General features: G+C 37.8%; 5 protein-coding genes across 9 annotated transcripts; 2 read left to right on the top strand and 3 right to left on the bottom strand.

Annotated features, from left to right (window-relative positions):
- Positions 1-4: 4 nt before the first annotated feature.
- LOC130502243 (protein MOR1-like) lies at positions 5-2,347 on the top strand (the record flags this gene model as incomplete). The annotated part of the gene is made up of 6 exons (XM_056997005.1): positions 5-160; positions 520-617; positions 747-903; positions 1,159-1,371; positions 1,462-1,533; positions 1,623-2,347. Coding segments are annotated over 6 exons (1,134 nt in total), but the record flags the coding sequence as incomplete, so codon positions are not given.
- A 655-nt stretch (positions 2,348-3,002) lies between these two features.
- LOC108846894 (uncharacterized) lies at positions 3,003-4,929 on the bottom strand. The gene has a single exon (XM_018620078.1). It carries the CDS (start codon positions 4,875-4,877, stop codon positions 3,018-3,020), a length of 1,860 nt encoding a protein of 619 aa, XP_018475580.1. The 5' UTR covers positions 4,878-4,929; the 3' UTR covers positions 3,003-3,017.
- Positions 4,930-8,376: 3,447 nt separating this feature from the next.
- On the top strand, positions 8,377-11,553 carry LOC108836030 (glucomannan 4-beta-mannosyltransferase 7). Of its 3 annotated transcripts, XM_056997006.1 has the most exons (9): positions 8,377-8,559; positions 8,863-9,177; positions 9,611-9,709; positions 9,810-10,062; positions 10,159-10,269; positions 10,335-10,471; positions 10,558-10,871; positions 10,952-11,149; positions 11,232-11,553. In XM_056997006.1, exons 1-9 carry the CDS (start codon positions 8,494-8,496, stop codon positions 11,398-11,400), a joined length of 1,662 nt encoding a protein of 553 aa, XP_056852986.1. In that variant the 5' UTR covers positions 8,377-8,493; the 3' UTR covers positions 11,401-11,553. The 3 variants fall into 3 exon arrangements, with proteins under 3 accessions (XP_056852986.1, XP_056852988.1, XP_056852987.1); XM_056997008.1 differs by lacking the exon at positions 8,377-8,559 and having other exon boundaries at positions 9,038-9,177; positions 9,611-9,704; XM_056997007.1 differs by lacking the exon at positions 8,377-8,559 and having other exon boundaries at positions 9,038-9,177; positions 9,803-10,062.
- Positions 11,554-11,684: 131 nt separating this feature from the next.
- LOC108836031 (uncharacterized) lies at positions 11,685-12,348 on the bottom strand. Of its 2 annotated transcripts, none has more exons than XM_018609244.2 (2): positions 12,065-12,348; positions 11,685-11,928 (listed from the first exon to the last, which is right to left on the bottom strand). In XM_018609244.2, exons 1-2 carry the CDS (start codon positions 12,318-12,320, stop codon positions 11,906-11,908), a joined length of 279 nt encoding a protein of 92 aa, XP_018464746.1. In that variant the 5' UTR covers positions 12,321-12,348; the 3' UTR covers positions 11,685-11,905. The 2 variants fall into 2 exon arrangements, with proteins under 2 accessions (XP_018464746.1, XP_018464747.1); XM_018609245.2 differs by having other exon boundaries at positions 11,685-11,925.
- Positions 12,349-12,922: 574 nt separating this feature from the next.
- LOC130502244 (wax ester synthase/diacylglycerol acyltransferase 2-like) lies at positions 12,923-15,548 on the bottom strand. 2 transcript variants are annotated; one of them, XM_056997010.1, is made up of 7 exons: positions 15,271-15,460; positions 14,223-14,795; positions 14,073-14,139; positions 13,896-13,990; positions 13,606-13,815; positions 13,383-13,520; positions 12,923-13,276 (listed from the first exon to the last, which is right to left on the bottom strand). In XM_056997010.1, exons 1-7 carry the CDS (start codon positions 15,289-15,291, stop codon positions 13,109-13,111), a joined length of 1,272 nt encoding a protein of 423 aa, XP_056852990.1. In that variant the 5' UTR covers positions 15,292-15,460; the 3' UTR covers positions 12,923-13,108. The 2 variants fall into 2 exon arrangements, with proteins under 2 accessions (XP_056852990.1, XP_056852989.1); XM_056997009.1 differs by having other exon boundaries at positions 12,931-13,276; positions 15,224-15,548.
- Positions 15,549-21,200: the final 5,652 nt, after the last annotated feature.

The following is a 21,200-nucleotide window of genomic DNA, read 5'->3' as shown; positions in this document are numbered from 1 at the left end:
GGATAATGCAGATCGGACGTCATCTTTTGTGGTTCTTATCAGCTTGCTACGTCCTCTAGATCCATCTAGATGGCCTTCGCCTGCTACCGCTGAAGGATATGCTGTCCGGAATCAGAAGTTCTCTGATTTGGTAGTTAAATGCCTAATTAAACTTACAAAGGTAATATTTCCATGAAGTTTGTAGGACAATCTTTGTTTGCATAACTTACTTGCGTAGTTTTTAACTACCAGCCCTGCTGTTTTTTTCAACATTTGCCTCTCCTACTTGCTACGATCATTAGTTATATAGAAAGAAAGGTTAGTTAGCATATAACTTACTCGTTCTGGCTCTAATAAGAGAGAAATCAAAAGAGGAACTTTCGTTACACTTCTTGCAAAGTACATTAGAAAGGAAAGAAGGGCTTGGATTAGGATCTTTAGGAGGAAGTAAAATTAAGCGGTTTTAAAGCAATCGGTCAGGAGATATGAATCATATTCATATCGGTACTACATGTCTGATAATTGCTTGTCCGTGTTCAGCTCCTCCAAAGCACCATATACGAAGTGGATCTTGATCGACTTCTTCAGAGCATTCATGTATATCTGCAAGAGCTGGGAATGGAAGAGATACGTAGGAGGTACATCACCTTAAATGCACTCTTATAAATTTTGCAAAACTTAGGGCTATTTTTTTTTTCTGGATGTTTTCGTACTCAATATTATCAACTCATGTTTGATTGTTCTCTGTATTTTTTTCCAATGAGAAGAGCGGGAGCAGATGATAAACCTCTGAGGATGGTGAAAACTGTTCTACATGAACTTGTTAAGCTCCGAGGTGCTGCAATAAAGGGTCACTTGTCTCTTGTCCCTATTGACATGAGGCCACAACCCATCATTCTCGCTTATATCGATCTAAACCTTGAGGTAAAAATTATCAGCCTTTTATAGTTTCCTGTCCAGAGTTCTTTGCACACATGCTGAAGCGATGGTTTCTCACATAGCACACTGTTATTCAGCCCCTTGAGATGGCGAATTTGAAAAATTATTATATATCCTTACTTGCTCAATGAAATAATACATTGCAAAAATAGCACTTTAATTTTGCAAGTGGATCTTACTGAGTTTCAGAGAAATTCAGATAGTAACTATTATAATTGCTTTCTTGTTTTAATCTTACAGACTTTAGCTGCAGCAAGAATGTTAACTGCGACAGGACCTGTGGGGCAAACCCATTGGACAGATTCATCAGTTAACAATCCCTCACCTCCCGCTAATTCTGCTGATGTTCAATTGAAGCAAGAGCTTGGAGCGATTTTCAAGAAAATTGGTGATAAACAAACTTCCACCATTGGTCTTTACGACCTTTACCACATCACCAAGGCGTATCCAAAGGTAATTGATATGGCTTTGGATTTCAATTCTCTGTATCTCATCAACACACGACTATTGTGTAATTACAAACTCATTTCAATGCTCTTGTAGGTTGACATATTTTCCCAACTCCAAAATGCTAGCGAAGCTTTCCGTACCTACATCAGAGACGGTTTAGCCCAGGTTTTGTAACAACTCTCCTAGCTTCGTTAACCATTTCCTTTACAGCTTGAGTTGAAGATTTGCGTTCGGTGTGTGTGTGTGTGTTTTAGGTGGAGAAGAACGCGGCTGCGGGAAGAACGCCTTCAAGCCTACCGTTATCGACTCCTCCCCCTTCTTCCTTGTCCCTTCCATCTCCTGACATTCCTTCCTTAGACGTAAAGCCTCTGATGAACCCTAGATCCGATTCATACACTGACGACATCCGAGCAAGTAACATCAACCCTGGGACGCTTGATGCAATCAGAGAAAGGATGAGAACCATGCAACTGGCTTCGGAGCCTGTAAGCAAAGCTATGATGCCAACAAACGAGAACTTATCAACGGATAACGTACCGCCAATGAACCAACAGAACATTCCCCCGAGCCAAATGGAAGCAGAGAGTCAACAACACCCGCACCCAGTGGGTCTTCCAATGGATGAGAAAGCGTTATCAGGTCTCCAGGCTCGAATGCAGAGGCTCAAAGGTGGCTCACTCGAGCATATGTAGAAGAGTGAATCTAAAAGTTACGAAGCAAATGGGATGAAAACATATTCGCCATTTTTTTGTTGATTCTCTATCTCAGATTATAATGTTTTAGTGGTAATAGTAAAGTACCTTTTCTCATATACATATATTAAGATGTTACTGCGGCCAGAACTTGATGGAGTTAGTGTGTATAGCGGTGAGAGATGATGATGTGTGCGAGGATGAGACGAAAAATTGTTTACAGTTTCTTAATTTTTTTTCTGGTGTTTATTTTGATGACATTTGAATAGAGGTGATCTCATATGACATTTTCGAACAGACTAAAAATGAACGTGCACCTGGAAGATGTCCTAACAATGTTCACAATGTATTTGAAAAGCTTTCAGATATTGTATAACAGCGACAGTTCATAATTTAAATATTCGCTGAAAGAAAAGCTTATTAAGTTAGTAGGTAAAGTGAAAGGAATATAAATGTATATAAGTACGATCACACGGACCGACGACTCTTAACGAGAACGTGTATATATTCCTGAGACCAAACTAGAAAGGAATACCTGAGACCAAACTAGAAACCCCCACGGATGAGCCGATGGAAAGTAGAGTTGTATCTCAATCAGGCAGCAGCAACCAAGTATGATGGATTTGCTGACCGGTGAACAGTATGAAAGGCCTCCTATTCTTGTAGAGTTGGTAAAACTATATTTTAAAATGTTTTATAGCGTCGACCAAAAAAAAAGTTTTATACAATCCCTGTATAATAAGGCTAGGCACGCGGCACATTAACCTTATAACGCCTAGGTTATATGCAGACGTCTAAAACTGTGAATATATGATTTTACATATAATATCAATATAAAATTAATGTCTATACATTAGTTTTGTAGAATGAATATAAAATATATTTAAAAATCTATAGTTTATAGGTTTATATATAGATATATATGAATAGTTTTAAACTATGAAAACTAAAACTTGTTTAAATATGTAAATATGAGTACATAAAATCAGACGCGCAAAGCATCGAACACACTGTCAGGTTATCTCTTACAAGTGTTTTTCCTTGACAAGGCTTCTTACAGAAGTGGCAAATTGGCCGGGAAGTATTACTTTTGGCGAGAATTTGAAACTCCTTCTCTCTTATTTTGAAAACTTGACCAGGTTTTAGATATGGATTTTTGCTGAATAAGCAGTCAGTATGAAGGATGGTGCAGCAATCATTGCACCAATAGAAAAATTTCTCGACTATATCTTCACACTCTTCGCACCAATATTTCTCACGCCTCTCTTCCCCCCATGAAAGTGTGAGAAAATGTTTGTCGTTATTATACCTTACTTTGTATGGTAAGGTGGCGCACTTCATACACACAGTAAAATCACATTTTATGCAATTTAACGAATAATTTTGTGTCCATTTGCATACCTTGCATAATACATATACGTATGGGTCTAAAGACAGGAACAAAGGATGCTCATGACCTTGGTAATCAAACGGCTCTGAAATTAAAGCACACCTCATATCGAGCTTGAATTGACATTCCTGTTTCGGACACTCGTAAACAAAGCCACCAGAGTTACGGGAACAAACTGGGCACCAGGAGTAATTTGAATCATAATTGTAGATAGCTTTCAATGTAAGTGGGTGAGGATGTAACGCATATTGTATTCTGTGACGAGCTTTTAGGCATGTTTCATGGAGGATGAAGTCACACTCCGCACATGAATAGAATTCATCTTCAATGATAGGCATGACACACGCTTCACAAAACTTGTTTTTATCATAGAGTATGTTTTCCTCGAGTCGCAGATGATGGTCATGAAGAAAATAATGGACCACTCCTTCAGATATTTTGCAGAACGGTGGTGCATCCTGTGCTATATCATCTTTTTCAGGCACACCTTTGAGTTCTTCTCCATCCCACACATCTTTTCCTAGAGCGCAATGCAAGTGAACAGCATAGTAGTGATCACCACATTCGTTACATGTATAGGCACCATAATTACCGTCAATACTTTGACGACAAACTCCGCATGGCCACTTTTCATAACGAAGAGATAAAACACGGGAGATGCGATGGTGGTGACGTGATATCCTGATGGTGTGTGGAAACTCTTCACATCCTCTGTGAGCTACAAAGTTGCATCTGAGACAGACATAGGTGGGATGTTTTTTTATCAAACCACAAATGTTGCAGGTTAATGAATTTTGTCTAGGGAAAAAGGTAAGGGGGTGATCATGTATTTTTTGTTGGTCTATAACAATGGGTATCCGCTTCATCGCACATGTTGTATGCATGAAAGTTTGATCGGCAGTACAATGATATATCAAGCCATAGGCCCTGTCACCTCCACAACGTATACAATAAGTATAACCAATGCGATAATAAAGTTCGAGAGAAGAATGATGAGGATGGTAAGGGTGTTTAATTCTAAGTGGAGACTCTACACATTCTTTGTGGTACTTTCGAGAACAAAAAGCACAAAAGTAATAATCTGTGCGAAACTTTGAGTCAAAGCATATACCGCATTCATACTCACCGTCGCCGAATTTTTCATTGTTGCACCAAAACAAAGGAAGTAGATGATGATCAGGAACTTTACTAGAGAGGACAAACTCAGGAGAAGAATTGATCAAGAAAAGATTGGAATATCTAGAATCTTTTTGCCATCGTACAAAAGGGCATATGAAAAGGGGTAGAGGAGGGTGATCGTGGTTGGCTACTTCAGCAGATGAGGATGGACTTTTTATTTGTGGTTTAGGTCGGTATTTTGGGTGGTGGTATACCAGAAATAGTTTACCATCTTTTTCGACCTCATGAAATCCACCATCATCATCCATGACTTCCTCCGGTGTTCTTTTTTTTACTATGATTGTGTTAACCAGCTGTAGAAGTTAGTTGGTCTATAGATGTATATGCCTATATATTAACAATTTTGCACCTTAAATAAAGAAATTTGAAAGTCACAATCTACTTTAGATCCTTAACGTGGAAACGAAGTGGATTTTGTTCTTTTCTTTGTTGTTGTAGTAGTGTTATTCTAAAACCAAATAAAGAACACGAATCAGTTTTTCTTTGCACATGGTTTTCATCTCCTTTTCTGATATTATCCAACTCTTAAGAGTTTAATTTCAAAAATGAATTTGTAAACCTTGTGATTTAAAGTTCTACTAGACTTAAGAGGTCTCTCTCTAGAAATCTCTCCGACCTCTCTCGAAAAAAAACCTCGCCGTGATTACTGCTTTCGGCCGACGGGTGGGCTCCCATAACCACCGTCGGTCCGGCCTTCTGTTGTTTCCTTATTTCTTTTGCTTTTCTTTGCGGCCATGGGAGGAAGAAAGCTTTGTGCTTCCTCTCAGTTTTAGTTAGATTTTGTTTGGACTCCGGGGAGTGGAGGTTTCATTTTACCTCGCGCCGCCGGCTTTTGACTCCGGGGAGTGGAAGTTCCTTCTATCTCGCGCCGCCGGCTTTAGGTTTGGGGTCTGTCTTTGTTCTGACATGTTAGAAGTTAGGATGCTGTTCTCGTCTTCGGGGTTGGTTTCGATCGTTATGGATGAAATCTCGATGGTGTTGAAGCTCTCTGACGATTGTGCTAAGGAATTGAAGGCGGAGAAAGTATGGGGTGGTCAAGTTAGTGGCGTCTGTGTAGCTCGGGATGAGATCTTGAAACAGTTTCGATGATGCTCTCCGTTCAAGCGAGCTCGGGCGTGGAAGAAGAATGGAGAAAGGTCCGGTAAGATCCGGCGAATCGTTGGTGTCGGTTTGCGGCTTCCGGCGGTAAAACAGGGCGGCGACGGTCAAGCGGTGAAAATGCGACGCGTGGTGCCTCAGTGTCGAGGTCTGTACACGTGCTTGTGTCTGTTTGACGCGCGTGCCGCTTCACTTAATGGGCTTCGGTGGGGTGTAAGGCCCAGTCTCGTGTTGTAATCTGTGCTCATTTGTTTTATGGGCTTTCTGGTTTTGTTTGTATGTTGGGCTTCGGTTCTGTAATCTTGGGCCTTGGGTTCTTTTTAATAATATTTTAGATGGAAAAAAAGTTCTACTAGACTTTTTGATGATCGGCGTTTTAGAAACGTGGATTTAGAGCCTGACTGGTGTAGCTGCAGCTGTAGCGGTTGCGGTTGCGGTTGCGGGAGTTTGCGGATGCGGGTGGTTACGAGTTTAAACGTTTTCTAGAGATTTGTACGGCTGATACAATGGTTAGAAATTGTGGCGTTTACGAAACTTTTATGATGGTAAAATACCAAACGCAATAAAGAAAGAAGCACATATGCCTAAACGTTTGATTGCAGAACAAAATAATCTTTTAAGGAAGATGAAGACATACATGTATTTTTATTTTACTAAAACAATATTAATAAAAATTGGGAAATCGGCCAAAAAAAGCACGAACTTTGTAGGAATTGCCAAAACAAATCTGGACATATTAGCTGACCAAAAAAACATAATTGCCAAAACAAATCTGGACATATTAGCTGACCAAAAAAAACACAAAACTTTCTGAATTTAGAATTAATTAACAATATTTTCGTTGACTTGCCAATTTAGTACACCGTCAAAAAATTTGACAGACGTCGTTTATTGTGTGCATTAAGTGAAACAACATCGTTTTACATAATTTGAAAATAAAAACGTGTAGACCACTAGACTCGAAATCGGGTTGATTGGACAAATAACAAGGTATTTTACCACTAGGTTGGGGGCACTTTCAATGGAGTTACTAACACATTTAATTAAGATACAAAATAAATATAATTAAATATTAGTCAGGAAAAAATATTTATATATAAGATTCAGTCAGGGTATTTTTAAATTAATAAATTAGTGACTTAGATAAAAAAATAATAAATTAATGATTTAGTTAAAATCTAATAAAACATCACAAATAACAAAATTGCTTAAAAATGTAGAACATGACAAAACTAATAATAAATTAGTAACCTAGCTAAAAGTCTAAAACCTAATAAAAATATGACAAATAAAAAAACACAAATAAGAAAAGTTAACTAAATTGTAATATAACATATAAATTTAATATTATTAAAATAAATTTCGTTTTAATATATATAAGATTCAGTAAGGATATTTTTAAAATTGATAAATTAGTGACTTGGCTAAAAAAGAAAATTAATGATTTAGTTAAAATCTAATAAAAACATGACAAATATTAATAAATAATGACAAATAAATAAAAAAATCTAAAACTATGGAGAACGTGACACATCAGCCAAATCACTTCATAAATAATAGTATAGATCTTTAATTGGGGGTTTTCTACCCGAAATTAATTTAATTGGGGGGTTTTACATTAAAAACCCTATTCTAAACCTATGGAAGAGCTAGACAATTCCCAAAATGAAGTGGGTATATATACAGATCTTATCTTCTGAGTATGCAAATATAGGTAGAAGATTTGTATTTTAAGTGTCTAAGGAAACAATATGAATTAGTTTCGACTTGGAGTTTGTAGTCAAGTGGTGAGAAGAAGGGTTTGGGATATCACCATATTTCAAGTTTGATTTATCTACCATGTAAAACTAAATCATACTCCTTCCGTTTCATATTAGATAATGTTTTAGAAGATATTTGTTGTTTCAAAATAGATGATGTTTTGATATTTTATATTATTTTTAACTTTATTGAAAATTGTGTAGTCAATTAGATTTTGCCATTATCATGATTGGTGGAATGATTTTTAAATTATATTTTTAAAAGTTATTTTTGAAAAAAAAATAAAGTTCTTAATCTTTGTGCATAAACAATAACATCATCTATTATGAAACAAAGAAAATATTTTTTGATCATCTATCCGTCGATTACACCTCTCATTAAAAAGTTAAGTCTACATCTTTAATAGATCCAAAATTTAATCATTTATTTTAAAAAATATGAATTAATTTCACGGATCAGATGGATCGAAAATAAAACATCTTGGTATCCTAAATCCATTTCCTTACCACTGGACTACAAAATTCCAAACAACTTACAATAATGTCTAGAGCATCCACATTTACCATTATTATTTTATTTTCAAGATTATAGACAAAAAAAAGATAGTATATCTTAATTTAGTACATACACGTATTTATTTTAATTTTTTAACATTATTCACATAGTAAGATATCGTGTTTCCTGTTAAGCAGTTGTTTATAACCATAATTAGATACAACAATTATATATAACCATAATTAGATACAATATACATTTATGTGGGTGATAGAACAACGTGGTGCATGTCAAGTACAGTTGCTTATAACCATATTTAGACAATAATTTAAATGACAGCAAACAAAAAAAAAAGATAGGCCCACTTGGCCGATGAGGATTCCCACTTGACCCCAAAAGACTAGAAAGAAAGACAGACAGAGAGAGAGAGAGAAAAGAAGAGAGGCGAAAGATCATCGACCACGCAGCAAGCGGCGATTTGTGTGAGAGAGCAGACTCGAGGAATTGTCAATGTCTCCTCTCGCAATCTTCCACCGTCTTGCTCACGCCACGTACTCCTCCCTTCTCCTCTCAATGGTCCTCTCTCTCTCTCTATTCTCTAGTGACAAATGTTGTATCTTGCTTGTTATGTACGACTTCAATGCTTTATTCAATTTGGACTTGTCGTCAACGTTTTCTCGTGAAAGGATTGATTTTTACTGCTGGGTTCTTGTTTATCTCTCTAAATCGCAAAGACCCATCTCCTCATTGCTTAGTTCCTGATAAGCTACATTGCTTTAGATCTGTTGAAAAGACCTAATCTTTTATCACGTTTGTCCTTTAGTGTATTAAAGCTTGGTTCTTTAATCGTTTTTCTCTTTTTATTACTTCTCATTGAAGTCTCAAGTTCGAAGCTTTGAAGCGTATACTACATGGGAAGATATCGTTACCCGAATCGGCCTCTGGTGGGAGCAAGCGAGAGCTGTAGTGGTTGTGCCTGTCTTCAAGTTCCTGGTGGCTCTGTGTTTGATCATGTCTGTGATGCTCTTCGTTGAGATGATGTACATGGGACTTGTGGTAGCGTTTATCAAGCTGTTCAAGAGGAAGCCAGAGAAAGTTTACAAATGGGTAGCTATGGATGAGGATGATGTTGAGTGTGGCGGTGAAAGCTTCCCTATGGTTCTTGTGCAGATTCCCATGTACAATGAAAAAGAGGTAACAACAATGTTGTGAACAGCCGTCGTTTTGGTTAGAAGAAGAATAGAGAAGAAAACGTATTGAGGCAAATACCCGTTTTAGGGTTTCTTATTAATGATGTGATAATAATTTACAAACCCTTAGACCCATATTTATACAGCCTCAAAAACCCGATTTCCTTTTCCCAATAGAAATAGTAACTTTCCTAAACCGAAAAGGCATACCGTACCGCGGGTAACGGCCGTCGTTTCCCCCGCACCCCCCAGATGTCAACCTTGATAACGAGTGTCGCCCGCACTCGGTCGGACTACGTCCGACCCACGAGTGCTGGGCATTTTACTGGTACAACAGAGATTTAAGACACACAGATGTAACAAACAAAGCTAAGCAACTAGTTTCTTTACTCTGTATTAAACTCAGTTGGTTGAGTTGAGTCTCTTTATTTGGTTAGGTTTGTGAGCAATCAATTGCAGCTGCTTGCAAAATCTCTTGGCCGTCGAGTCGTATAATAATTCAAGTGCTTGATGACTCCACTGATCCAGCTAGTAAGGTCCTTGTTTGCACCTCTATAGAAACACTTCTCCCTTCTCATCACAAGCCCTGTGAGTTTGTTAACGTTTTGGTGATGTGACAATAATGGAAGGAAACAGGAACTGGTGAAAAAGGAATGTGAGAGATGGTCTAAAGAAGGCGTGAACATAACGTTTGAGATAAGGGATAACAGGAAAGGATACAAAGCTGGTGCGCTGAGAGAAGGGATGAAGCATAGCTACGTGAAGCAGTGTGACTATGTTGCTATCTTTGACGCTGATTTCCAGCCTGAGCCTGACTTCCTCTTCCGTACCGTTCCTTTCCTGATTCATAATCCCAAGTTAGCACTTGTTCAAGGCCGTTGGGAGTTTGGTAAACATTCCTTTGACACTTATGCTGCTAATCATGTTAATGCCATCATGCCTTGAGAATTTTGCTTTTTGCTAACGATCTCATGGCATCTCACAGTGAATGCGGGTCAATGCATGATGACGAGATTGCAGGAGATGTCTCTGAGTTACCACTTCATGGTAGAGCAGCAAGTTGGATCCTCAACGTTTGCCTTCTTTGGGTTTAACGGTAATGACAACATTCTCATTACTTTTCTCAAGAAAGCTCTGTCTTATGGTCTGAAACTACTACAGGAACCGCTGGTGTGTGGAGAATCTCAGCGCTGAATGAGTCAGGTGGATGGAATGACCAGACAACAGTAGAAGACATGGACTTAGCTGTAAGAGCCACACTCAGAGGCTGGAAGTTACTATATCTCGATGATCTCAAGGTAAAGAAGATTCCTCTGTTTCTTTCTTGGCATTTATGCGTTTGTTTTTTGTTTTTCAAACTTTTGTGAGTGTGTGTTATATGTAGGTGAAAAGTGAGTTACCATGTTCCTTCAACGCTCTCCGTAGCCAGCAGCATAGATGGACTTGTGGCCCTGCAAACCTATTCAGGAAAATGGCTGGACAAATAATAAGAAGCGAGAATGTCTCTCTGTGGAAGAAGATGTATATGCTGTACAGCTTCTTCTTCATGCGCAAGCTCGTGGCTCACGTCCTCTCCTTCTGCTTCTACTGTGTTATCTTGCCAGCTACTGTTCTGTTCCCTGAAGTCACAGTTCCGAAATGGGCTGCGTTTTATCTCCCTTCTTTGATCACTCTCCTCATCGCACTCGGTAGACTAAGGTCTCTCCTCTCCCTTAAACCTCATGTTAATCATTTGATGATGTCTTCTTAACACATTTTGATTTTTTTTTTGTGAACAGATCAATCCACCTTTTGGCGTTTTGGGTTCTGTTTGAGAACGCAATGTCACTGCTTAGAACAAAGGCACTGGTCATGGGCTTGTTTGAAACAGGAAGAGTACAAGAATGGGTTGTGACAGAGAAGTTAGGTGATGGTCTCAAGACGAAGCTGATTGCACAAGAACCTAAAGAAGAACATCACGTCAGATTCAGAGATAGGTAACTTAACTGTAAACCGTTTTTGTTTGAGCCCTTAAACCGAAGTTTGAGATTGGTAAAGGAATGTTATTACTGTTGGCAGGGTGCATCTGCTGGAGCTATTGGTTGGAGTGTACCTGTTGTTCTGCGGATGCTACGACATCATATACGGGAAGAGGACACTGTTTTTGTACCTTCTGTTGCAGTCAGCGGGCTTCTTCGTTGTTGGTTTTGGATTTGTGGGCAAATATGTTGCTGCTGCTTCATCGTAACATTTAGATATTAGATCAAAGAGTCTCAATATGATGTCTCAAAAGGTTTTTAGTTGTTGATACCATATTGAGATTACCCTACCCCTTTTTGTTTGGGAGGTCTGAGAATAATATGATATATACACTTTGTATTACCACTTGAGTGTTTGTGTAGTAGCACAATGAATCTCCAAATGTGATAAATACAAACTCATATTCACCAGGACGCCAGTATAAGTGACATGGTGAGTGAAACTATATGCTTCTTGTTCTTGATGTCAAAAACATCAACAAAGCGATGTGTATGTCTTATGTATAAACCAATAAGTTGGAGCAGCAGAGAGGCGGGTAAACCAATAAGGTCTGGTTCTCAATGAGGAGCAATCATCTCATGCTACAGACCTATGGTTAAGTCTTTATACTTAATACATCGAATGTTTTAAAAAAAAAAAGTACTGAGTTTCTTAGGTATTAATCTATTCGTTGAGAAGCTTGCTCTTCACGCTATCAAACTTCTCCAACATCGTCACTGTTTGTTCATAGCTACTACTGTGAACACATCAACACGTAGAAACAAAAAAGTATTCATCAAAACATAAAACATAATAAAACCAAAGAGACACATTCACCGAACAGAGGATAGCTATCGTGTGTCGGAGACTCGGAATCGATTGAGATGCTTTACCTGGACTCGAAACCAACCAAAGTATTAGAGCGCAGAGGATGAGAAGGAGAGGGATGAAATGGATAGCGTTCTCCGCGGATCTGAGTCTTGATTTGTCCTTCTTCCCTGCGTAAGAGTTTGGGTCGTACCTAGGCAGGTGAAGCACCACATCGTCCAAGTCTGTGTCGGTTTCAATTCGCGGAGGAGAAGGTGATGGTGAAGGAGCTTTCGCCGATAGTTGGTCGGAGACTATGGAGGCGCTCGCCGATCGACGCATGTCTTTATTTCTTTCTTTCTTCTTTACTTTACGCGGTTTTCGGGTCTCAAGAGGAGAAAACTTTCTATATATAGTTGAATACGAATTGACTATTTTACCCTTTGAAACCCAAGCTCACGCGGTCTTCCCGGCAAATCAGTGTTAGTGTTTTTATTCCGACAAACACTTATTTTACAAAAAAAAATATAACAGTATATATTTGTTTGTTTCTTAATTTTATTTTAAATTTAATTCTAACTAGTTTTCTAATTTCAATTGTTAAGTAAACTAATTTCACTTTAATATATCTAAACATAAATGTATGCATATATATTTTCTACAAAAAGTTTAAAGGTTACAAACGTGTACAGGAAAAAAGTAGATACTATAGATATTTTTGTCTGACCCTAGTTCTAGAAACGAGTAATTAAGAAAGAACCACAATTAATTACTACCACATTGTTTATGACCCGACAACTAATAGATCGGTCAAAGACGTGTTTTTTAATTAAGGAAACGAACAATTTCTAAACAAAACAAAAAAAACATTGTTCTTTCCATTCTACAAAAATAGATTTTACTGTTTTCGTACATGTTAAATTTCAATCACACGTATTATCGTCGGATCAACCCATAGTCCATACTATATTGTTTTTGGCAATCTGGCAGAAAGAATAAATACATTGAAAAGAACTACGTATGCATCATAGTGTCCGTAAATAAACAAAAAGAAAATAGATTATTGTGAATGTTCTTCTCATGAAATATGATGATTTTCACTAATGAGAACGTTATAGTATAAACATTACTTAAACTTCCAATTTGCAAGAATCCCTTTCCACAACAGCCGATTTCATGGAGTTGAGAGAGTCGATGATGAGATCACAAAGGTGATGAGGATCAGGGATCACATTGTGATCAACAGCTAGATTGATGATAACCTTCTTCACATAGCTTTGCATGTGTATTGTCAGTCCCTTTTGTCAACAAAGACAACAAAATATTAGTTTTCTACACAATAAAAATTACGTGTTTTAATCAAATATGATTCTTGATAATATTGTTTTTGGTGATGCATAGTACCTGTGGCACACCACATGAACTTGCTGCAATGTAAGATATCTCATGATCGAAAAAACTAATTTCTTCACATGGACCGACCACATTTGTAAATATTACTGACGTCCGACTAAAAATACTGTTAACAAGATTCTTCAATGCCTGATTTTCCATACCGAGACATCCAAATACGCCCATCAGTTATATAATCCATGTAATTTAAATGTGAAATTTTGTTTTGTCTAACCTTTAAACCTAAAACTTTCATGGTGAACTTGAGTAACGCAAAAGAAAATATAGGTTCAAGAGAAAGTTTCTTCCGGTCCATTGTGATTTTGGCTCGTCGGATGTATTCAAGTGTATCTTCTTCTAACCTTACCCATAGAGGGAACAAAACATAGCCGATTGAGTTTCCCCATCTTGATTTTGAACCTTTCTCCATCATCTTAGCTAAATCCTGCATGTATTATGTATACTATATAATGTTTTTTAATATAAGATTAAGAAACGTTAAGATGATTGTCAATTTTTCATTACCTCAATATTTCTGTTTGGCCGTAGGTTGAAAAACACAACACCGTAGATATTGTTTTTCTCAAGGATCTTTCTTGACTTAAAAGTTTTATTCAAATCTGTTAAATTTCTGAAGTTCATTTGATGTATATATTAACTAAAAATGCAAAACAATATAGGGAAGAAAAAATAGTGGTTTACCAAATCTTTCACTCAAATATCTTGAAAGACCAGCTTGCACGACTCCAAGAAGAACATCATTCACCGTCTAATCAAGAGAAAAAAAATAAACAATAAAGTGATAATTCGATGGATAAACTAATATAAAAGAAAATTAATTAAGCAACGTACCATATTCATCGCATTTTTCACCACTTTTACATCATCCAAACTAAAAATTCGATGAATGAACTTATTAACACTAATTGTAGCACCTGATTTATCCTTAAGAGGTGTTGCATTGTCTCTAACGAAGCATACGATAACCATGGACTTGAAAACTTCAACACAAGTGTGGAACAATAACTTTACTATGAACCAAAACCAAGCAATTAAGGACCAGCAAATGTGCATCCCATTGCTTTTCTTTGGGACTACAAAAGTAGGCAATGCCTGGAGATCACATGTTTTCCGAGTACAAGCGAGTAAAAGGGACATAAGAGACATTCCATCACCTAAAGAATGGTGAAACCTAGCCACAGCTACAGATCCAGCATATGATGTCTTAAGTTGCAGTAGGTGAAACTCCCATAAAGGTTTTGACTTATCCATTGGAGAAAGTGCCATGTTTGTTGTGTAGTCCTCTAGAAACTGATCAGGATTTTCAATGTTGGGATCTATATCTGGAACAATTACATGATCTTCCACTTTTACTATTGTAGGAATCCACTTAGCTTTTACTTTGTGTTCTCCTAGACCCGTCTCCTACAAAAAATACATATAAGCAACTTGTTTCAAGTGGCACAAAACACTCCATCTGATTCTTTTCAGAAAATGTTTTAGAAAAAAAAAAGAAATTGCTTCATATCATGTTAAGAATTTGGATCAAATTACAAATTTATCTTTGTATAGTTCTCTCTTATCATTTTTAGCATTGATTACAAAGTAGTAACAACTAAAACCTTTTTATAAGAAAGAAAATAACATATGCGCTTTAAAAACCCAACAAAAAGAATCTAGATACTTTAGTCACATGTGTTGTTTCCCTATATGTTCGCTTTATTTTATATTTAAAATTTTAATTATTAAAATAATTAGTGTAAGGTCTTTTAGGTGAGATATTCTTTTTTTTCTTCTTTTTAACCGGCATAGGTGAGATATTCACTTTGTGCTGAATCAAAATTATTAATTACCAAGATGCTAGAGAAGCGTGGATGGTTGATCAAAGTATTCTTTAAACCTTCAACAATGGCATGCGCATTACCCTCGGTTTTGCATCCAAGGGTTATGATGTTGAAGCAGTCCTGACCGGGCATACTGAATAGCCGTGAAAATGGGCTGAGAGGCTCCTCGCTGGGCATCACTTGCTTCGCCGCAGCCATCTCTTGGTTCTGATTATGTGTGCTCAGTTTTGTAAACTTGTTGTTAGCCTATGGCCCTATGCCTAGTTTATATACGCGTGCTTCGTCTATGTTTTTAATGTAATTAAATGACCGTTGCTGAATATCTAACTACTATTACTGCGGTTGATGGGTTTCATATCTGTGTTTATTTCTTCACCGCTATTGATTGGACCTTTGTAACTTACTAATCATATACTCCCTCTGTTTCTATAAGATCCATGTTTTAGATTTTTCACACTTATTAAGAAAAACATAAAATTTTAGTTACCAATGCATTGTTTTTATTAATTAACAATTCTCCAAAATTTTGAACCAATAAGATTTTAATAAATACAATTATATTTTTGGAAATATACAATTTTTCATTAATTAATGTCTTGAAAATGTAGAAAATGTATCTTTTTGAAACAAATTTTTTTTCTAAAACATGAATCTTTTAAAAACAGAAGGAGTATACTTTTAATTTAGTTTTCAAACGTGTTTAGGTGGCTAGTAGCCTGCACTTAATGTTTGTTCCGGCTATCCTTTCGTAAACTTTAAAAGCACACATTTCAAAGCAAACAAGTGTTCCAATTAAAAACAAACTAAAACTCAAAACTTCATGTTTTAAAAATCATTTATCTCCAGTCAAAAACAGTCGCAACTAAGATAATAACAAATCGTGATCTCACACAACCAAAAGTTTGAAACACTTGATCAGAAGATATGAATAAGCTTTAATATTTCGAAACCCAAAATCAGAAGTAAAATTTGCATACACTTAATACTTTTAGCTAATGTCTTACATTTTACTTGTTCTATACACAAATGTAACCATTTTTTTTTATCGACCATTTTATAGACTCATGTGGACTCTATAAACCAAACTGGTTGTTCTGTATCCATATGGACAGTAAACGACGTTTGTTGCCTCACACTGCGTGCTAAGCTATCCGCCTTATTGTTTTGCGTCCGTGGTATATGAATAATCTCTGAGCTGTTGAAACTTCTCTTCAGACTCTTGATGTCTTCTAAGTAACTCGCAAATGCTGGCCATTCTTCTGGTTCCGAAACCATCTTCACCAATTGAGAACAATCCGTTGCAAATGTAACATTAAATTGCCTTAAATTCCTCATGCATTCCATCGCCCAAATAAGAGCTTCAACTTCTGCATGTAACGGGGATTGACTAGCCCTCGTATTCCTAGCTCCTAGTAAACCGTCAAAACCCTCTAAAGTACTGTACCATCCTTGTCCTGAAAAAGTATCCTCTGCTTTCCATGAACCATCCGTGAAACACCATCGACCCGATCTCAGCGGTAATACTACGTCAGTCGTATGAGTGACCTGATTCTGAGGTTGAGTTACTTCCTGCTGAGCTTCCAGCCAAATTAAAGATTCAGTCATAGCTCGTCGCAAGGTCTCTCTCGGATCCGTATCCAAATTACTAAATACCTTACTATTCCGTCCTTTCCATATATAGCAAAGTATCCATGCAAAATGGTGCTCCTCCATTATTGGTTCAACCCTCCAAAATAAATAATCCATATTCACAAATAAAGATTGTCCTGGAAAGTGCTCTGGATGCGTTGGGATCATTGATAGTGCCCACACCGTATATCTCCTTTAATACCCCTTGCCTTCAGACTTTTCTTCACAGCAATACATCCCGACAAGAGTTGCCATAGAAAGTGCTTCATCTTGGGTAGACAGCGTACTTTCCAACAGTTAGCTTTAAGAGCAGTTACCGTGGGTCCGAATTCTACTGTCCCTCTTTCCAGATCCGGATATGTCCTCGCCACTTGGTATCCTGATTTTACAGTATATTTTCCATTTTTTGTAAAGTGCCAGCCATCCCGGTCATTAGTTGGTATCCTACTTAAAGGTATACTTTCTACAATCTTAACATCGTCGGGTTCCATAATCTCCTGAAGAGTGTGTGATTTCCAAGTTCGTGTTGTTTCATCAATGAGGGAATCAACCATAAGATCCGGTAAGAGAACATTTTGTTTTTTGTTTGCTGGTCTTGGGCGAGTGGTTGGGAGCCACGGATCATTCCATACTGATATGGATGTCCCTGATCCCACCCTTTTGATTAGTCCTTTGCTAACCAGAGATCTAGCAGAGATTATACTACGCCAACCATAGGAAGACGCGTACGATCTGATCGGTTCCAGGGGTGAAGCGTTTCTGAAGTATCGACCTTTAAAGACACGAGCAAATAGAGTGTTTGGTTTCTCTATTAGTCTACATAGCTGTTTACCAAGCATAGCTGTATTAAAATCCGTAAAATCCCTAAAGCCTAGTCCTCCATCATCCTTGTTCACACAAACCTTATCCCATGATTTCCAATGTAATCCTTTTGTATTCCCACTGGGGCTCCACCAGAATTGTGCTACCGCACTTGTAAGCTTTTTCGCCACCGTCTTTGGTACTCTGTAACAGGACATAATATGATTGGGTAGTGCCGTTGCTACCGATTTTATTATTACCTCCTTTCCGCCTTTGGAAAAAACCGAAAGGTCCATCCATTGATTCTGTTATTCAATCTTTCCTGAACGAAACCAAATACTTGTACCTTTGAACCACCCAGACTCTCTGGTATTCCCAAATATTTTCCCATTCCTCCTACATTTTGGATTCCCATGAGATCTCGAAGTGCTTGGCAAGTGTCGTCATCAATTGTGTGACCAAATTGAATTGACGATTTTTGGAAATTAATCTGTTGACCCGAAACCATTTCGTATTCTTTAAGAATTACCAAAATAGTCTCGCACTCCTCTTTCTGTGCTTTACAGAAAAAATGCTATCATCTGCGAAAAGCAAATGAGATATTGGTGGGCATGCCCTTGCCACTTTGATTCCCGTGAGCCGTTTTCCTCTTTCAGCCTTTTTGATATTTGCTATTAAAGCCTCAGTGCACATAATGAACATATATGGGGATAAAGGGTCTCCTTGACGTAAACCCCTATTTGGAATAATTTGTCCTTTTGGTTGTCCATTTAATAACACTCTGTATTGTACCGAAGTTATACACTCCATCATCAACTGGATCCAATGGGAATCAAATCCCATTTTCCGAAGTAATGCCTGAATAAAATTCCATTCCACTCTATCGTAAGCTTTACTCATATCCGTTTTTATAGCCATAAACTTATTTTGGCAGGACTTATTTGTCCTCAACCCATGAAACATCTCTTGTGCAATCAGGATGTTATCTGAAATCAATCTCCCTGCCACAAAAGCCGACTGTGTTTCTGAAATCAGAGCCGGTAGGCAGACCTTTAGCCTTTGACACAGGACTTTTGATATAATTTTATAACCGACATTACAGAGACTTATTGGCCTAAGTTCTGTCATCCTTGTCGGTCTCTCCGTCTTTGGAATCAAACAAATATTTGTAACATTTAGCCTCTCATCCAATTTGCATGTGGTCAAGAAAGTATTAACCATTTCCACTATATCCTTCTTGATAATGTGCCAAGAATGTTGGAAAAAAAGTGCCGTCATTCCATCTGGTCCCGGTGCCTTTTCTGGATGCATCATGAACAGCGCTTGTCGCACCTCCTCCTCTGTGGCTATCCTTATCAGCCTTTGATTCGTTTGGGGAGATATGGTTGGTTTAATCTCAGCCAGAAAATCATCAAATTCGCTAGGCGACGTAGTAGTAAAAAGATCATCAAAATAATCCACGGCAACCTTCTCAATCCCTTCCTCTTTAACCACCCAGTTTCCATTTGTATCGTATAACCCTACTAGCCGATTACGAGTTCGTCGCTGTTTCGTCAAGGCATGAAAGAATTTCGTGCTGCGATCGCCCGCCGTATTCCACATATTCCTACTCTTCTGTTGCCAATATTCCTCCTCGTCTTTATAAGCCTCTTGAAGTTTCCGAGACACTTCCAAAATATTCTCTTGGGATCGATTATCATCGGTCTGTACCTCCTCCAAAGCCTGTTGCAATTCTGCTATTTTCTCTTTTCCATATGGTGGGTTGTTCTTGCGCCAAGTTGAAAGTTCGTGTCGGCAATTTGTAATCTTTGACACAATATCCCCAACGTTGCCAGTTGTGTTCCTCATATCCTTTGTCCACCCCCTAGCAATGGATTCCAAAAAACCATCCTTGCCTATCCATCTTTTGTCAAATCGAAATTGTCCCTTACGTCTGGTAACTTTATCCTCAAGGAAAGCCACTATTGGGCGATGATCCGAATCCACCATTTTCAAATATTCTGTATACGATTGTGGAAACATTGTGTGCCATTCTTCGTTTGCTAACGCTCTATCCAATCGACATCGGATCATTGTTGCTTTCCCATTTACTTTCCTCCTTTCTTGCCAAGATAATTTGTTTCTTTTTGCCTGGAACTCCAAAAGACCACTATTACGGATCATATTATTAAATGATACGAAAGTTTCCGAATTCCGTAACGGGCCACCTTCTTTTTCATGGTTTCCAGTGATTTCATTTAAATCTCCAATAATAAACCAAGGGTCGTCTCGTGCAATGTCATATCTAGTTAGCCTCTCCCAGACTTGGTCTCTCAGTTTCTGGACTGGCTCCCCGTATACAAATGTCATAAAGATTTTTTTTCCCAGAGCCTCCGCCTGGATATCTATCATCCTATTACTCGAGTATAGCACATTGGCTTGATACTCATTGTTGTAATATAAGGCTAGCCCTCCGCTTGTTCCATTCGGGTCTACCGTTATTAAATTATCATATCCAAAATGCGATTGAAATCCTTGAACAAAGGCAAAATCTTGCTTTGTTTCTGATAAAAATAGAAAATCTGGTCTATATTGGTACCATATTTCCCGTAGATAGCTAATTGTCCACTTACTTCCCATACCTCTACAATTCCAGCTGAGTACCTTCATAAAAAAATTCTAACACGCTCATTGGAGCCATGAATAAATGGACTTGATGTGGTCCGTTAAATCCAACCAGATGTTGACATTGCCTTTGAAACATTGAAAAGCTTATGATCATCTTGTCCCTATCGATACTAACTTGTATCCGTCGAGAGTTCAATACCCTTTTAATTTTGTAAACTAACTCCCCTTTCCAAATCCCATTACCGAGCAGAAGGTCCCGCCAGAAGACAAAATTCGCGTGAATTATAAGGTCAAATGCTAAATTGCATCCAATAAGGTGAAGCCACCATCCCAACTTCTTGTACAGCTGATTGATTAATTGTCTTGTCCTCTTTATCAACCTCCTATGCTTCTTTGTAATCATAGCTAAGGAACATAGGGTCTTCTTCAAAACCAAAGAGCCTTCTTTTGATCTCTGACTTGTAGAGACCGGGACTCTACATAGCCTGTTCCAGCGATTGTACTGAATTTGGTTTAATGAGACCAAATTGACTATCATGTAATGTACACTCCCGACGTTTTTTGCAACACCATTCCATAAAACCCAAAGCAAATAATACAACCAAATGAAAATTGCGCCAATAAGGGAACAGCCCATGTCGAACCAGATATTGTCTAACCTAACAAACGAATATGAATACTGCGCTCTGTTAAGTAGCCATTGTTCTTTTGTGTCCCTGTTATAGTTCCAGAGCAGAGCCAAAGAAAAATCCCAGTCCAACCAGAACTCCAGAAAATGCAATTTATTCATTATGATGGCAAAAACAATAAAAGAGCCTACAAACCCAAAGGATGTAACCATCCTAAGACCCACAACAGACTTACGAAAGATCCAAAGAGACCAGCTAATGTTCATAGAACTTATTAAACCACCACCCACCACAGAAACCACTTCCTGTTTTATTAAAAA

Source organism: Raphanus sativus, unplaced genomic scaffold (genome assembly GCF_000801105.2).
Source record: "Raphanus sativus cultivar WK10039 unplaced genomic scaffold, ASM80110v3 Scaffold0465, whole genome shotgun sequence".
NCBI classification, from domain to species: Eukaryota; Viridiplantae; Streptophyta; class Magnoliopsida; order Brassicales; family Brassicaceae; genus Raphanus; species Raphanus sativus.
Note: the sequence above shows the minus strand (reverse complement) of the source record. Positions and strands in the feature narration are given on the sequence as shown.

Coding starts and splice junctions, on each gene's coding strand:
- LOC108846894 (XM_018620078.1), bottom strand. CDS start 4,877: ATGGATGATGATGGTGGATTTCATGAGGTCGAAAAAGATGGTAAACTA.
- LOC108836030 (XM_056997006.1), top strand. CDS start 8,494: ATGTCTCCTCTCGCAATCTTCCACCGTCTTGCTCACGCCACGTACTCC. Junction 9,178..9,610: donor CCATGTACAATGAAAAAGAG/GTAACAACAATG, acceptor TTATTTGGTTAG/GTTTGTGAGCAATCAATTGC. Junction 11,150..11,231: donor CACGTCAGATTCAGAGATAG/GTAACTTAACTG, acceptor TACTGTTGGCAG/GGTGCATCTGCTGGAGCTAT.
- LOC108836031 (XM_018609244.2), bottom strand. CDS start 12,320: ATGCGTCGATCGGCGAGCGCCTCCATAGTCTCCGACCAACTATCGGCG. Junction 11,929..12,064: donor TTGGTTGGTTTCGAGTCCAG/GTAAAGCATCTC, acceptor ATGTGTTCACAG/TAGTAGCTATGAACAAACAG.
- LOC130502244 (XM_056997009.1), bottom strand. CDS start 15,412: ATGGCTGCGGCGAAGCAAGTGATGCCCAGCGAGGAGCCTCTCAGCCCA. Junction 13,816..13,895: donor GGCCAAACAGAAATATTGAG/GTAATGAAAAAT, acceptor TAATACATGCAG/GATTTAGCTAAGATGATGGA. Junction 13,521..13,605: donor TGAAAGTTTTAGGTTTAAAG/GTTAGACAAAAC, acceptor ATGGAAAATCAG/GCATTGAAGAATCTTGTTAA.